General features: G+C 37.8%; 2 protein-coding genes across 3 annotated transcripts in view; one reads left to right on the top strand and one right to left on the bottom strand.

The window, feature by feature from the left end:
- Window positions 1–1,748: 1,748 nt before the first annotated feature.
- thoc7 (THO complex 7) lies at window positions 1,749–5,560 on the bottom strand. Its single transcript, XM_067431230.1, has 8 exons — window positions 5,432–5,560; window positions 4,816–4,936; window positions 4,560–4,687; window positions 4,381–4,467; window positions 4,242–4,299; window positions 2,261–2,327; window positions 2,065–2,134; window positions 1,749–1,955 (listed from the first exon to the last, which is right to left on the bottom strand). The coding sequence occupies exons 1-8, from the start codon at window positions 5,448–5,450 to the stop codon at window positions 1,897–1,899; spliced, it is 609 nt and encodes a 202-aa protein (XP_067287331.1). The 5' UTR covers window positions 5,451–5,560; the 3' UTR covers window positions 1,749–1,896.
- A 1,807-nt stretch (window positions 5,561–7,367) lies between these two features.
- The window catches only part of LOC137057996 (ataxin-7), a 50,118-nt gene continuing 40,439 nt past the window's right edge, over window positions 7,368–17,046 (top strand). The window contains exons 1-3 of one of the 2 annotated variants that reach the window (XM_067431125.1): window positions 7,368–7,575; window positions 9,449–9,542; window positions 10,505–10,612. The gene's annotated coding sequence lies outside the window, so the exon portion shown is untranslated. The remainder of the gene's footprint in view (window positions 7,576–9,448; window positions 9,543–10,504; window positions 10,613–17,046) is intronic. The other variant, XM_067431124.1, reaches the window with a different exon arrangement.

Here is a 17,046-nt window from a genome sequence, read left to right as displayed (position 1 = left end):
TGACGCAAAATTCAAAATGTTTTACAAACCATAGACTAACAAAAAATGCAGTTTTTCTGCCTGTAGTGTTCATTTCTGTTGGAATTCCTGCAGTGTGTATTGGTACGTATTTTGTGGTTTGCAAAAACATTGTCACAGGTACATTTTGCCAATGAGGTTGCTCGTTTTATGAGAAAAAAAAGATAATGTAAATGTGCAGATGTGAACGTGTGTTCGGAGGATTCAAACGATTTGTCAATGTTGCACAAGAGCGCATATGAGGAAAACACTCGGACAGTGTGTGAAATAGTATTACAATAAAGGAAAAGTGCCCATAGTTACCAAATTACCATTAACAGTGTTCAAATATAGGCATCATTGTTACACTTACCACTGCTCTCTCAGGTTGGAGCTGGAATTATTGTATGCTGAGATGTCAGTTCATTTTGGTGCACACAGCATGCATTAGTTTATGAAACTGTTCTTTTTGACATCTTGGACTGAAAACAGGCTAAACTTGAGGCCACGTACGGGAGATCTGCCGTAGCTCACACACATCTCCCTCTGCTTCGGCCATCATCTTCTGACTAAACGCGCGCTAATTTTATGCGGGTGATGCGTATCCACCTCTCGCGAAGCAGCCTCTCCAAAGTTTCGCGAGACTTGCGAACAAGTCATAACTTATTTTAAAATATATAATTAATTATCACCATTGACAGTAGCGGAGGAACGCCACCGAATGTAACTAAGTAAAAGTACAGTTTTTTTACAAGAAATGTACTTGAGTAAAAGTAAAAGTACCCATTTTTAAATATACTCTAAAAGTACAAGTTACCCAAAAAATGTACTCAAGTAAATGTAACGAAGTAAATGTAATTCGTTACTACCCACCTCTGGTAAGTATAAAAATAAATGTATTGAATAAATGCAAATGTTGATTTTCTTTTTTTACATACTACATTATTGACAGTCATTTTTTACCTACTGTCTTAATCTGTATTTACAGTAAAAAGCTCAGTGTGATCCACAAGAGCATTAAGCTAGATAAAACTGACATTATTTTAAATAACAGAAAAAAAGAACATCTGAAGATTTTGACCAGTGTGTGTGGATCATACAATTGACCAATTTACTGACAGAATAACTTTTTTTTTAAGGTTTTGATTGAAGCATGAATTAAATGTTTTGGGTGAGTAAATACATTTTGCATACATGAAATACGAGTTCTGATGTTCAAGAAAACATTTTTGAATTGGCAAGAATTGATAAAAATGTAAAATGTGTACCTTAAAAACGCAATGTAAGTCGCTTTGGATAAAAGCGTCTGTCAAATGCATAAATATAAATGTGATTTTTGACAGTTATCAACTGTTTGTAGAATGTTAAGAATGTAAGGCTTTCAAAAATTGTGCTAAAGCAATTGAGAAAAATTAAAGGGGAGCGGCTTGAAACACTTTAAAATTTATAAATGTGTAAAGTTTTATGTGCATAGTCTCATATTTTTATGCCGCATATTCATACAAAGGTATTTTGGTCTAACCTAATCGAATAATAAAACCACACAGGGGTAACATTTTTAGTGGTTTATAGTCTCTTTATACTAGACATTTAGTTTACAGTAATTAAGTTAATAAAGCTTCTGGATTGAATGGCACGGTCCACAATTACTGTACACAGGAACATATTTCTTTATAGATGGTTTATGTTATGCTCAGTCTAAACATACCTAGAGGGGGCCATATGCTAAAATTAAATGACTCAAACACAGATTCAGTTAGTAAAGAAAGCACTTTAATTCTGTACATGCACAGCTAAAACATCCCCCACCCAAAAAAAAAAGGACTAAAATGAAAGAACATCTGGTGCTCATTAAAATAATAATAGGTACATCACTACATCCCCAGAAAAAACACACATCTAGTCTCCATTTTCCATCAGACTGTCCTGGGTATCGTCGCTTTCCATCTTCTCATCATCTATAAATGAAAAAACACAAATTTAGACCTTACAACAGGCAGTATTTACAATAGCAGCTGATAAAAAAAATGTATCTAATCTAATTAGGTTTTAGGAATGAATACTTACTCTCCAAAGTCTGTTGAAGTTCCTGAATGGTGGTGAGAAGGACGTGGAACTGCTTCTTCCGAAGTTCCAACTGAAGATAGGTTTAAAAAAAAAAAAAATAAATAAAAAAAACGAGATCAGAGTAAATATTGTAAGATGTATGATGTTGTATTTCTACAAAATCATCAAATCATCAATTAGCACCATATTCCCTCACCTTGTCCTCCACATTCTCTTTGATATGTGAAAGCTGCTGAAGCTCTTTGTCTAAAGCCTCAAGTTGCCTGCAGAAATAAGATCACAAACACACTTTAATAGTTGGTGGGCCTATATGTATCCCTGCTGTTAGGTGGCCCGTTTGTCATGTTATTTATAGCACAATATGCAAATCAAATGCATTTCAATATCCAAAAACCATTAGAACAATGCTTTACATTTTGTTGACTTGAGTACTTACATTATCCCAAATATTTCCAAGAATGTTTAAATCCAGAGAAATAAGCAATTTTAACCAGGAAATGGACTTTGTCCGTGTGTCGCCTATCAATGGCATCCTTCCTGCGTTACACTCAATTTCCGGTTTTATTTTGTAGAAACTGAAGGGGGGAGTGGGCCGACACCCTTGCCTCTTCATCATATGCATCTTCATCATATGCATCTTATCCTTTTGAATGATTTTTAATAACCTCATGAATTAAATAATCAGTTATTATCCTTCCACAATAATGAATTATATTGAAAATCAATTTTATTTGATCATTAATACATTTAACTATTATTTAATATGATTTTGACTCTATGTCTGCAGTATGGTGTCTAATTTGCTTTCCAGAGACGGTCTGACAAAGACAGTCTGACCCCTATCTATGTGCCCTGACATAGATAGCCTGACCTCTATCTCTGGGTCCTGACCAACAGGGCCTTGGAGAGAAAGTTAGAACTTCCAAGAGGTGAATCCTGCCTGTTGTTAGTAACCCCAGGACAGGAAGGGGTGGGAGGATTTGAGTCTCCCAATTGTGATTTCTTCCTATTTATATAGTGTGATTTTTCCCATTGATAGAAGTACATTTTTGTCTTTATATTTCTTTATAGAATGAGGTAGATGACATTAGTCATACTTTTCTTTCTGGAGATGTGTTTGTCATGTGGTGTTGATATCTTGTCCTGTTGATAAGCTCACTGCTGCGCTAACCTTGGAGGAGAGATGTGCCCTAGAGTCTTGTGTGTGTGTGTGTTACATGTTCTGTGCAGGTCTATGGAATGGATTGGACCGCTTTTTCTCACACCCTAGACCTCTTGGCGTCTTTCTAGGACTCCCCTGAAGTCAACACTACCCCAATCTTGGGGTTGTCTGATGTATACATCCTGATTAACAACAACAACATCTCCTATCTATTCTCGCGTGACACATTGTTTAGACTTTATGCCAATCAGTAATATTCCACGTGTTTGTAATGATGTAAATCATGCCCTTGAAATTGGTATAACTGGTGTGGTAATTTTGTGTAGAGTAGAGTCTGGCCTGACACCGCCCTGAGAGACTCTGAAGCTGACTCTACTGATGAAACTGCAAACTTTTCTTCAGTAAAATTCTCTCCGATGATTGAACATCCTGACTCCTGGTCTTCATTTCGCATATCTGGTCTATGGGTCAAAACTGTAACCCCTAACAAAACCATGGAAACACCAAAGACGCTTTAATATATTATGTGTTTTATTAGACAGGTGAGCGACAGAAAACGAATCATTGCTATATAGCTCAATACAGTTAGTCTTATTGTTTAAATCTCGGTTTCTTGATTTACCGCGAGTGCCATGTTTTACCATGCCTAATTTCGATCTAGCTACTGCAGTGTCCAACAAGTGTTTCATAGTAGCCACAGAGCGAATGCACAGTAGCATTATAACGTAACTTTCAACACACTCAAATAAAGTAATATGATAAAACAGCGCTGCTAACCCAACATACGCATGACCGGAAGAGGTCGTCTGCGGCATAAAAAAAGCTCAGCGAAATCAAGGCGTCATCAAGCTAAGCATTTGTGTTGAAGCGACCTCTAGCGGTAAAAAATTACATATTGTGGCTTTAAAGGACATACAGACAACAAATTTATCACAAAGTGAACCAAGCAGTAAAATTGTAAAGTTTGATAAATAAATAATATATGATTTCTTGTAGATAAGAACTTCAAACTTACTTTAAGGTCTCATGTCTGTCTGGATGTTGCTTGATAACTCTTGCCAAAGCATCATACTCTACAAATAAGACAAGCATATATTAGTGAGAAAACCAAATAAAACAAAATACTGAATTTCTCCAAAGAGGCGGTATTGAACCTTGACGGTTTTTCCGTATCCTTTTGGCTCTCTGGATTTCCTTTTTGCACTCTGCAATTTTTTCATGGGCTGATGTTATACTTTTCTCTGTATTGGAAAAAACAAGAAACATTTTCTAAGTAACTGAACAAATGTGATGACACCCATCATGGTCACATCAACTGTAGGTCAGGTCTTACCAATATCTGCATAGATTTCTTCATAATTCTCCATTTCTTTTAGGTTCATGTTGTACACGAGCAGGGTCTTCCCCATGGAGAATTCACATTGAGCCAAAGATGTCAGCATCCTTTGATACTGTGAGAACCTGCAGCAACAAAGTCAAGCATGAAAAAGTATTTAAACATAAAGTAATGGTAACTAATTGATGGAATAAGGTATATAGGAAAAAGAAAAATCTAATGTTGGCCCAAGATCACATATAGATTAAATTACCCTTCCTCTGGTGAGAAACTGGAGCTGCTCCATTTGGTGAAGCTCTTCATGAGCACATTAATGCGCCTGTCGTCTCCAGCTCCATCCCCGTCTATCAGAAGACGCTTCCGAATAACCTCATCTGTGAAGACACCGATATCAAATATGTTGTGTTGAGTCTAGCTATGGATTTTAACCACATAGCAAAAGACTTGGCAGACACATTACAGTTTCAATCTTCCAGCATGCCAAAGGCACACACAACACGACTGTTTTGGATCAAATAAATCTTCCAAGAAAGATAAAAATATAAACTTTGATGCAGATATAAAATATTCTACACACACACATTCCATATCAGGCATCATAGTAAGCATTTCCAAGCTCTAAATCAAAACTTTAATTTCGATTAAATCGCAGTAAATACAATAAGATAAAAAAAAATTGTGCATTTATTTAGTGTAAGTTATCAGTTCTAGCATACCACATGGCTAACTGATTCCTCATTTTGATCTAATTTCAAATGAGTTCCTTTTACAACAGAAAAATAATAGTCTGGCAACGTTGTTGTAAATCATACTGGTTTTCCACATAAATATCATATACACAAAAATAAACACCAAAAAGAAATTCTTACCATCAGTGATGCTACCCATTCTCCAATAGGCTAACTGAATTATTCGACAAAACTTTATTGACAGGCGCGCGCGGCAACAAAAGGCAGCAGCGCCCCGCCTCTGTTGCGAAGCAAATGAGCCGAACCCGGCGACCCCACAGGACGTATCATAGATATTCCTTCATGGTTTTGTTTCATTATTATTGATTCAGTTAAGTTGTGTTTAAATTAATCTTTCAAACGTTTCAACCATTCATATGAATTCCAGAAATGCCTTATCTGCAAGCAGGTCAGTAGTTTTTGACAGTGGTGGGAAGTCCGACTCGTTCCCGCGAATCGGTTCATTAGAACAAATTCGTTTCATAGAACTTTTTCAAAACCCGATTCAGGAATTCTTTTGTGCCATGTAATTTGTAATGTCAGTTCAGTTTGTTGTACCCATGATTCGCCTGATAAAAAGGTTGTCATTGAGAACTTAAATATAATATGCATTTATGTTTAGAAATAATACAACCGATTAAACAACAACAACAACAAAATAAGTCTAGGCTACCCCATAATGTCAGTTCAGTTTGTTGTAGCCATGATTCAGTTTCTAATGACATAAATTCATATATGATAATATAAAAAGTCATTAAACGTAAATACAATATGCATCTACATTAAAAGGACCATTAACAGACATAAGAGAACAGTGACCTTAATTCTATTATTGGATTTAATTTTATTATATTAATGTAAAATCTCAGGTACTTCAAGTAAATATATTAGGTTAAAGAGGTTCAGCTGACAAAAAAGTTGGGGAATCCCCACACTGCATAGCCTACCTGTAGCCTGCATATTTAGCTGACACTTTTATCCAAAGTGTCTTATGAGGAGAGCAATATAAGAAATTAAACCAACATTTGGGCAACAGTATGAAAGTGCTGTGAAAAGTCCCAGTTAGCGCAGAAGGCCTAGATGTTTTTTGTTTTTGTTTTAATAAATAGGCCTAGATAGAATAGTAAGTGTCAGTAGTAGTCGGTCAAGTGTTGATGAAAAAGAAGCGTCTTCAGTAGTTTCTTGCAGAAATATGAAATTATGTGAATTTGTACATTTAAATGTATTTGAAAGATAGGATGTCTGTGAAAAAGTTAAGAGAAAGGCTGTGTAAATATTTTCTTTTACTTTAATTAAAGTAACTAACTAAATTAAAAAGAAATAATATTTGTAAAATATAATTTCTTTTTATTTTGATTTTAATAGCTGTATTAAAATATATTTAAAAAAATATATAGGTCCTATTTGATTAAAATACAGTAGCCTAGCCTACTAGTGTTTCCAGTATTATTAGGAAATTATTATACTTGAAATTATATAACTAGATAAATACATGTACATTAAGAAATAGCCCAATTCATTCACATCTCTTCTCTTGACTGAAACAGTTTTCATGTTTTAACATACTCTTATTACCTCACTTGGATCTTGACTCACTACGAATTGGGCATATCCGAAACGGTTCTGTTTAAAGAGTCGGTTCGGCCGGTTTTGTGAACCAATTCAATTAAAAAGAATCATCGATCGTTACAGCATATCCCTAAACTGCAAGGATTTCCCCCCTCATTATTAAACTGCCAAAGTCATTTTAAAGTTGTGTCGGCTGCATGTGGCTCTGATTAGAGTGTTTTTAGTTCTCCGTATGTTTGCAGTTTTGATCTAACGTTTTTGCGAAGTGCAGTAGCAGGCTGCGTTTCAAAACCCAGTGAGCTGCCTACATAGAAAGCCTGTTTGGGCACCAAAGGGCGGGTCTGAGACGCTCTAAAAGCTGTTGTAATAGCGTCCTAACTGCTCAAATGACTCACAAAAGCGCATCAGAGCGTAACAAGAGCTTGTACGACGCCCAGAAATGCTGTCTAGGCAGGCAGCGCAATCGTTTTTGACACACCACCACACTGTCCAGTGACAGGCGTGCTCGGTGCATGCGTGCTGCTGGATTCAGCCAGTGACGTTCTTGTCCCAGAATGCTGCCTGGTAAACAGACATGGAAGCACCTGGTGAAGACCTCCACAGTCACTGAGCACTGCACTCGCTCTTTGAACTGATCTTCATTTTCAATATACCCTAAAGCCTGCGCCTTTGTTCTCCCTGGCACTCTACCGGGACCTCTGAAGTCCAGGGCATTGGTAAGAGAATAATGATGACATCGAGATCAGCTGCTAATGTCTGTTCTGCCAGTTAGCCAGTTGCATGCTACAGCAGTGCCACCAATGGCTCAGCTGCTCAGTTAGCGAGGAAGCTAAACCTGCTGCCGTCCCCCTCCCCCTCTTATGTGTGTAACATTTGATTTTGATGACGTAATACTCAAGTTTACTTTGTTCGTTTCGCACCGATGACAAACCCGCTATGTTTAGTCCTTGTAGAAAAGTTGTTGTAGGAGCCTTTCGAATGACTGGTGGATCTCGCCATTATTGCTTTCACTTTCCCAAGTGCACTTGCTCGTTTGAAGTTACTTAATGGATGCAAACAAGTGGACAGGGCAAGGAATTAATGGAGCCGTAAGAGTGGAAACATTAGCAAAACACTTTTAAAACTTCAAGGACATGACATTTGACAGAAGGGCTCATGGCTTACAAAGTTATAAATTAAACTTTAACACAAAATTGTCATACTGAGGAGGGAAAGAGCAGGGGTGTTTATAGGAAACATTTTCATTAACACTTCACGATCCATTTGTTGACATGAGTTATCTACATTAGTAAACATGAACTAACAATGAAAAATCTTTAAAGTATATGTTAACCTTAGTAAGTTAGTTCATGCTAACTAATACATCTTTAAAATAAAAAATGTATATGTTAATATAATATAATTGAATGACTGCACTAACATTAACTAACAATGAACAGTCACATTTGTATTAACTAATGTTAACAATAAATTCTGTAGCAGAACGTTAGATCGGATAGACCTCCACGTCAGAAATATGTCAGATCCTACCCTGGCTCCTGTGATCTGTTGTGTGTCCAAAACCAGTAAAACCTGTCAACAGCAAGTCTTGTCTGGTACCCAAAACTCCAATAACAGTCTTCTATCAGGCTGAGAAAGTCAGGAAAGGGCTGAAGGAGTTGAAGTGATGATAATAAAAAGCGCTGAATTTATTGAATAATCTTAGTTGCATATATTTCAATGCTGTCTGTCAGACCAGTAAAAAATACAAATCCAAAAAGTGTTGTTATACAAAATCATTGAAAAATTATGTCCTATGTTGTTAAAAACCGTGAAGACATTATCATATCTCTTACTCATAAAAAACAAACAATCATTGAACCTCCATCATAAGATTTTTGTATCAACAATAGAATGGAAAATACATAAAATGTCAAATTAATAATAATAATAATAATAAAAGGATGAATAAATTATTAAATGAGTAATCAAATGACAACTACACAAGTGACTAATTATTTTCAAAGTATATGTATATAAACAACAGATTGATTATTTCTTCAAATTATAGTCTCTGATGACTCATGCTGTTTTCACAGTAGTTCAAGGATATCGGAATAAACAAGCTTTATACGACGTGGCTTCAGTTATACATTCTAAATTTGGAAAATTGTGAAATAGTTTTTAGTGTAATTATGCCCCCCTGTGAGGTGACAACAAACAGTGGGCGTTTGCGCTGGAAACACAAAGATATTTCATAGTTATGTAGAATAGAAACTCTAAAGGGGAATTCATTGACAACCACAAAGAACATCTAATCATATCAGCCTTGGTTTCCCTCATGCCAACACTTGATTCCATTGACACGAACAACAGACTAATAGTCATTCATCAGAATAATGCTGTCTGTGTATATCTGTGTATTTTGAAATTACTTTGTATAAATTATAATTTATTCAGATATGTATTGTAATTGTATAAACGGATTAAGTCATGCAGCGCAAATCCTGCTTATTTCATGTACGCTAATTAGGTTATGAATTTGATGTTGAACTGAGCAACTGATGTAAGAAAGTCAAAACATTTTCACTAGTTCCTTATATCCCTTAGATGGATTATCAGGCTGTCAACTGAAGGGCTCTCAGATGGTTAGCCGGGGATAGTTGTTATTGGATTGGATTACTCTGTAGCGACGGGCTCCTACGTAAGTAGCTCTTGAGCTAGTAAAACAACTGTAGAGAAGAAAGCTACAGTCAGATTCGCTTGGCCTTAGCCATCATGGAGGCTCATCTGTCAAAAACAACACAATCTCATGGCAATTCATAGCTATTGTTGGCTAATTTGTATGCTCTTGTTTGCATGTTTTTGTACGATATGCTTTTTTGTATGCTTCACATTATATGAATTTGATACAAAATCGCCACCTCGTAAAATAGTTATGTTTTCCCTTATTATAGGGTTAAGTACTCTGCATGATTAATAAATGTTCTTTACGACAGCTTGTCAGATACGAAAATGATCCCTGCTGTGAGCCATGTCACACTATAGTATCTCATAAATGTGTCATAAATGTCAGACTGTATGGCAGTCAAGACGTGTTGCTCGCGCAAAAAAAGACTAAATATCACAACATTAATCTGTTACCTGTTCAGTGATGTGAGCTGCATTTATATGCGGAATAAAGATGGTGCCTAACAAACAAAAACAATCTCAAACGTTAATTTTAATCATGGCTTCTCTCGAAAAGAAAACTGGAAAAAACGAAGACCATGTGTGTGGAACAAATGTGTCAACTAATTGCGTCATCATGTTCAGCACTTCTGTTGGTTTTTGATTTTATGGTTGTTGTAGAAGAAGCCACACTTGCAGGACTGCACGTCAAATCTTCTGACAATGCCAGAATTTTGTCCCACGGGTCATTGATCATTTGTCGGTGACCATGTCAGACTAACGATCAAAGACTTCAGAGTTTAGCCTAGGATCTGAGGAATCTCATCTTAAAGGGCCAAATCGTGGTCAAAATCATACAGTGTGAACCTGGTTTAAGTCAAAAAACGAACGACTACTCCTTAAACTGTGATTAGTACACACCGACTATTGAAACTAGTACTGCTAGTGCTGTGTTAGTGCTGCTAACATTCCTCTTCCTCTATTTCCTTTCCGCAGATTCCCTCACCAGCTTGTGTGGCAGTCTGGAATCACCAATGCTGATGAGGATCTACTGACTTGGCCAGTTTTGTTCCATTTTTTTTTTTTTTTTTTACTTTTGACAAGGTATGATGTACATTTTATCAAGGATAAAATAAGGAATACAATTTCACTCTAGGTTTTATTTTATTTTATCAAACCTAAGGGCATATTAGCTCTGACAACTCACTTTTAGGTCAGGCATTACTATGTCTTTAATGGGCTATTGTAGTGAGTTGTTAATAGATTCATATTAGGGGTGTCACGATTTTCCAAATCTTCGATTAAGTTTTCGATTCTAAGATCACGGTTTGATTCGATTCTCGATTCTTACATTTATTTTTTTTAAAGCACAGGTTGCTATGCCATTTTTAGACTTTATGCAATATAATATCTGACCTTTGTTCGGAATGTACCACACTACATTGTCAAATTTAAAACATTTATTAACATAATGTAACAATAAATTATATCTTTGGGCAGTTCACCCAAAAATGAAATTTATGTCATTAATGACTCACCCTAATGTCGTTTCTCGCCCTAATGCCACACCCGTTAGACCTCCGTTCATCTTCAGACACAGATTAAGATATTTTATATTTAGTCCCGAGAGCGTATGCAAGTGTATGCACACTATACTGTCTATGTCCATAAAGGGAATAAAAACATCATCAAAGTAGTCCATATGTGACATCAGTTGGTTAATTAGAATCTCTTGAAGCATCAAAAATACATTTTGGTCCAAAAATAACAAAAACTACGACTTTATTCAGCATTGTCTTCTCTTCCTAGTTTGTTTTCAATCTGCAAACGAAGATTTGAAAAGTTATGAATCAGCGTATTGATTCATGATTCGGAATCATGAATCAATACGCTGATTCATAACCATTTGAATATTTATTGGAGGATTGAAAACAAACTAGGAAGAGAAGACAATGTCGAAGAGAAGACCCGTTCTGAAGCGCTGTATTAGAGATGCGTGAGCCTAGAGAAGCAACAGTGCCACGCGTTGTCCTGCGGTTAGATCCGCACGGTACAACTCAAATGTGCGCATCTTTTACACAGGACATCAGGTCTGACTGGATCTCTTCCCTAATCATCCTTCCCTAACATTTGTGTCTCGTTTTTATTCGTTGAGGAAAATGACAGTAGATTTCCGTCATAGTTTTTGTCATCCAACACAAGTTTTTATTTAGTTATCGTCTCGTTTTTGTTTGTGAAAAAAGGTTGTGGGCGAAAATTATTTGTCAACGAAATTAACACTGCTTCAGTGAAAGAGGACGGGTTTAAGTTCTGTCGATGGGTCTCCTGCATCTGCATTTGCCATGCTATATTTTGAGTAGCTTAGTTAGAGGAGGTTGACTCGCACCTCTTCAACAAGTGTGTTTTTTTCCGGCTTGGCAAGCAACTGGATGTGACATGGGGGCGTGGCAGCATCGACGATTCCAAATTTTTAAATCGAAGTTCGAGATTGTGACTTAATTTCGGTCGTTCCGATTTAAAATCGAAATCCTGACACCCTTAATTCATATTATAATACAGTAAGGACTAGTCCTCTTGTATTCGCACAAGGCATGATTTTTCACAATGGAAACAAGTTTGAATACACTTAAGGAGGGGAAACAGATTAAATACTATTAATCAAAACATTTTTGCAGTAAATTTACACAATGAACCAGCTCTTGCATATCTTACAGACATGACTTATATTTAATATGAATACATTTAGGAATAAATTTCACTGCATCCGATTAAAGCCGGGCTCAGACTACAGGAGTTTTAGGTCGATTTATGTACAATTTACCTCTCCCAACATTCAGAGAAAAAAATTGCGTCTCGGGCATCGGCTGGTTCCGATGTTTGGCCAAGGTTACGTTAGGAGTTTACAGATCAAATCGTAAACCTCCCTCCTCATCTGCTCCCTGACAATTCAGGGCCACCCAGACAATATCAAACATGTTTGATATTTAGGATTTTAAAGTTCCTCTTTTATGGCTGTTCAACTATTCCCTGTCATGCAGTGTGTAATATAGCTGTTTGTGAATGTAAACTTAAAATTTGTCTACAAGGTTTAAAAGTGCACGTTGAACAAAGTCTCCCAAAATAATCGGAACCGCCTAAACGAGTCGTCTATCATTCGAATCCCACTGCGTTACGGTTTTACATCACTAGAAAATATATTTGCATAATGCCCGTTTATGTTGTCCGCCCGCGAACAACTTGTCACTTTCAAACACGTCATTTTGCTGACGACTGCTTCTCAAATCTTGGAGTTTAATGCGAGATTCGCAAAACGTTCTTGAAAGATGGGTCAGTACTAGGGCTGTAACGATATGCGATATGAAATCGAAATCGCAATACGCAGGTCCACGAACCTGTATCGCGATGTGAGGAGGCAGAATCGCGACACACCCCTTCCAACTCCCAGAATTATCCTTCCTGTCCAGGTCCAACTTTTAAGTCAGCAGTTATGGCAACATTTCAGCTACCCGGTGGAGATCGAACAAGGATGGCAATCGTGTAGTTGACAAGACCCACACAATTTGCCGTGTTTCAAGTGTTTCAAGAAGCTTCCCCAACCGGCTGGCAACGTGGTGTGAGCGTGGCGTTTCTGTTGCGTGTCATCCGCGGGGCGGCTGCGTGGCGTTTTCTCTTTCTTTGCACACCAGAAGCGTGTCTGACGCGGCGCTTCTGTTGGTATTGATGTACAGGAGGCCCTATACTTCATGTTAAATATATATTGCCTATTGGTACCGCAAAGAAAACGTCGGCAGTAGCCTATTGACCATACAGATATATGGTATTGACGGCAAAATAGGCTACAGAATACTGTACAGAATAAAACTGTTTTGTCCCCCCCATATCGAGGTTTGTATCGTACCGTGGGTCAAAAATCGTGATACGAACCGAATCGTGGGTTTGGTGTATCGTTACAGCCCTAGTCAGTACCCAGTTTACTTAGACCAGCTTGCTTCTCAGAATATATATTTTCTACCAGGTGTTCAAAATATGTAAATTTGTGTTTTGTATTGTGTAGGTCTCCCGCTAACCGGGTAACTTGTGTTATTACTGTCTGACTGAAAAAGTTCTGAAAATCAGCTGTGGGCCACTATTACCTAAAAGTAGTAAGAAAGAATGCTAAAAAATCTGCATTAATAGACATAATTTAAGTAAAGGTTAAGGATAAAAATTTGTTTTGGAAACTTTAATGTTACACCAGTCATTCATGTTAGTGCTGAGCTAACGTATGCACTGTTATTGAGACAGTTCCCGCATGTGCATTGCAATAAATTCGAAATATACACGTGGATTTTTTGACGGATGGACATAAACTTGTCAATGCTGATGGTGAGGAAATACAGCTGGAACATCTCATAATGTACCTCAAAATAAGTAGCAAATTACTGAGAATCGTCCTGCTCAAGTCATCCTTACGATGGAAGTTCCAGTTGAATAGCTAGTTCTTCATCAGACTCGCGCTCAGACTGATATGGTAAAATCGATGTGTGCAATCGCTGTGGAAATTTAGTTATGGTGATGGGTGTTTAGCTTCCTACAAGCGCTATAAGCGGTAGACCAATGGTAATATACTGGGCCATCTGGTCAATCAGAGAAGATGCAGGCTCATGGAAAAGGAGGGATTTAGAGAGACTGATTCATCCAAGTCATTTGAGAATCATTGAAAAAAGTGGTGATGTGCAAATGTATATTATGAGAAGAAGTGTTTTTTGACCTTTGGTGCACATAAACCTGTTGTAGGAGACCTCCAAAACAAATTTAGAAACCTTTAAAATAGCATAAAATGGGCACTTTAAGTCGGGATGAATGCTATAGCCGCATTTCTTCCGAAATTAGCCACACCCATTTGTCCCAGTAACTTTTTTCCCCCCAAACCTGTTGCTGTTTCCATCGCGGTCTAAAGTACCGTGAAGATTAAGCAAATTAGTCCGCTGATGTAGGACTGCAACGTGATTTTTCAGTTCCCGCTGGATTTCATATAAGCTTAATAAAGCCTGAACTAGGGCTGGACGATTAATCGAAAAGTAATCGAAACCGAGATTCATAACCTCTAACTGACATAATTTTCCCATTTCGGTTTTAGTCACGTGACTCCACTTCGTCAGTCACATCAAGTGCAGTTTGCTGGCACACGGAAAGATTCAGGAGCAGTTAATCTTTGTTTATACAATCTGGATGCTCAGAATTACTATGGTAACTGCATGTTTTACAGTTTATACAGATAAGTTAAACAATGTTCTTATACTACACCACGCACACAAATGACACGCAGCTACTTTTAAATATGGGGCTTGAAATGCTGAGGAGTCAACCAATCAAAATGCTGCATGAACTCAACCAATCAGCATGTTCGGCGCCCAAGTCCCACCCATGAAAGTTTCTTAAAGGTCCACTGAAATCAAAATTTAAGTTTTTTAGCTTTTAGTATGACTGTGTTAGCCTTAAAATTATGAATAAGCTGGTATGCTCCAAAAACTATGACAAAATTTGCATTTAGGAGATATAAGCATTCAAATTTTACTGTCTCTCACTTCTGTTAAAACGAATCTCAGATTTTGGTGACATCATCATAGACTTCACTTTCTCGTCAAATCTTCTGTCCAATCAAAATGCTCTCTAGAATCTAAAGCCCGCCCCCTACGCTGCAGCTGAAATCAGTCAGTTATTCACACATTTACTCATTTCTACATGGTGAAAGTGCACTATATATGTGATAGGAAACGATTAAGTGTAAATATGCTTTCTTTTTAGGCGAATAAAGTCTGTTTTCACGTTATTTTCACACACAGCAGCAGCGCACACACCCCAACGGCTCTGGTCTAAATTTAGACTACAGACTACGAGAGCGCAGCGCGGATCATATGCGCGAGTCGGCACAGACAACAAACATATCGGGCCCATTTTAATTCTGCACAGAATGCTTCATTTCAAAGCGATAAGGAGGAGATTATGATGGTAAACAGTGTTAAAGGAAACTGGCTTTACCAAACAGAAAGGTCTGCTCTTGCGTTCTAGTCAAACTGTAGATTAACAAAACGCTATTGGCTGTTTCAAAAAAGGGGAGGAGCTGCTAACAGCTGAAGCCGTTTCAGGGGAAATTACGTCAACACATTGAATAATGCGACACGTTTCAAAGCACTTCAGTGGGCCTTTAACTTTGAAAAAGTACTGCCACGTGATCAGGGACTTTCTGAGGGGGAATTTTTTACCTGGACCTTCATTTAGACACTGGACCCTGTGGTAGAAACACAATGAGTACCACCCCAAAGTCTCTAGTTCCTGGGGAAAGTTCCTGCGGTGGAAATACCAAGGGGGTAATCTAGCGCTCGGAAAGCGTTCCACCCATAGGGGCTGCCATTGCTAACCAAGCCATCACCTGCTGTTAGCATCCCATTGACTCCCATTCATTTTTGAGTCACTTTGACAGTGAATAACTTTACATCAAAGGCGTTTAAAGACTCCATTTGTCCATTGTATATTTCTAAAGAAACACGACAATGTATAAAAGGCTCCATTACCTTGTATCTTACACTATCGCCCCGCAGAAGCTGTTTTTGTAAAAATAGGCTAACGATTGCGTCATAACCAACGCGACTCTGTCGCACAGTTGAGAAATTACCGTATAGACCTGAGGAGACGCTCGCAGGCAATCTTTTACTGTCTATGAGACAGTCGGGGGGACGTGGAGACATGTCCTGGAGACTAGTCTGATAAAGTCAAGGGGGAAGAATGGGTAGAAGCCCATAGTGAGCCAAAAGCAACGGGAGAAAATATTTAAACAACGTGATTCAGCTTTCACTTTCCACATCTACTAGAAGACTCACAGCTGTCAGACAGGAGGCTCACGTCACATCTACGTCGTCAAGCTCAGTCTGAGCCTGCGCAGTTCGCTCAGCCATCAGGAAGTGAGTGCCCCTAGGTTGACTTCATTATTTCGCCGTAGACGTCAATGGGGTCGCTGTGTCCATTTCTTTTACTGTCTATGGGAAATATGGCTCATTATTACGTCAGTACTTCCAAAATGATCAGTAAAAATCACACATCCGGTTCTCGCTGACCTCATCTCCCCAACCAATTTTTTTTTTGCGCTACAAAGAGTAAGTATTGATACAGCAAGCTGTCACGACAACCTTCGGCACATTTGTGTTTACATCCGCTTCCCTGTGAGATCACGTGAGGTGGTAAATCTGGCATGATAATCTTAAGAATATCTTGTAGTGTGTGCAGGTTTGAGATTTAAAAAAAGAAAATCTTTGAAGATTCCCCTTATGTTGCGATGCAACCAGATTTCACAATCGTTTAAGATTTAAAAACTCCTGTAGTCTGAGCCCAGCATTAAGACATGTTTGCTTCTACTATCTGTTCTTATTCTAGATGAATCGGTCCAGACATATTTGATTTTATGAGACACATTCTTGCAAGTGGACAAATGGCTAAGTATAGCCTAGAAATTATTTGGTAATGCCTGTGCTCCAAAATGTGATTCCATAACATGTGGCTGA

Source organism: Pseudorasbora parva, chromosome 22, assembly GCF_024679245.1.
Source record: "Pseudorasbora parva isolate DD20220531a chromosome 22, ASM2467924v1, whole genome shotgun sequence".
Taxonomy (NCBI): domain Eukaryota; kingdom Metazoa; phylum Chordata; class Actinopteri; order Cypriniformes; family Gobionidae; genus Pseudorasbora; species Pseudorasbora parva.
The sequence above is the reverse complement of the archived record's forward strand: the minus strand, read 5'-3'. Positions and strand labels throughout refer to the sequence as shown.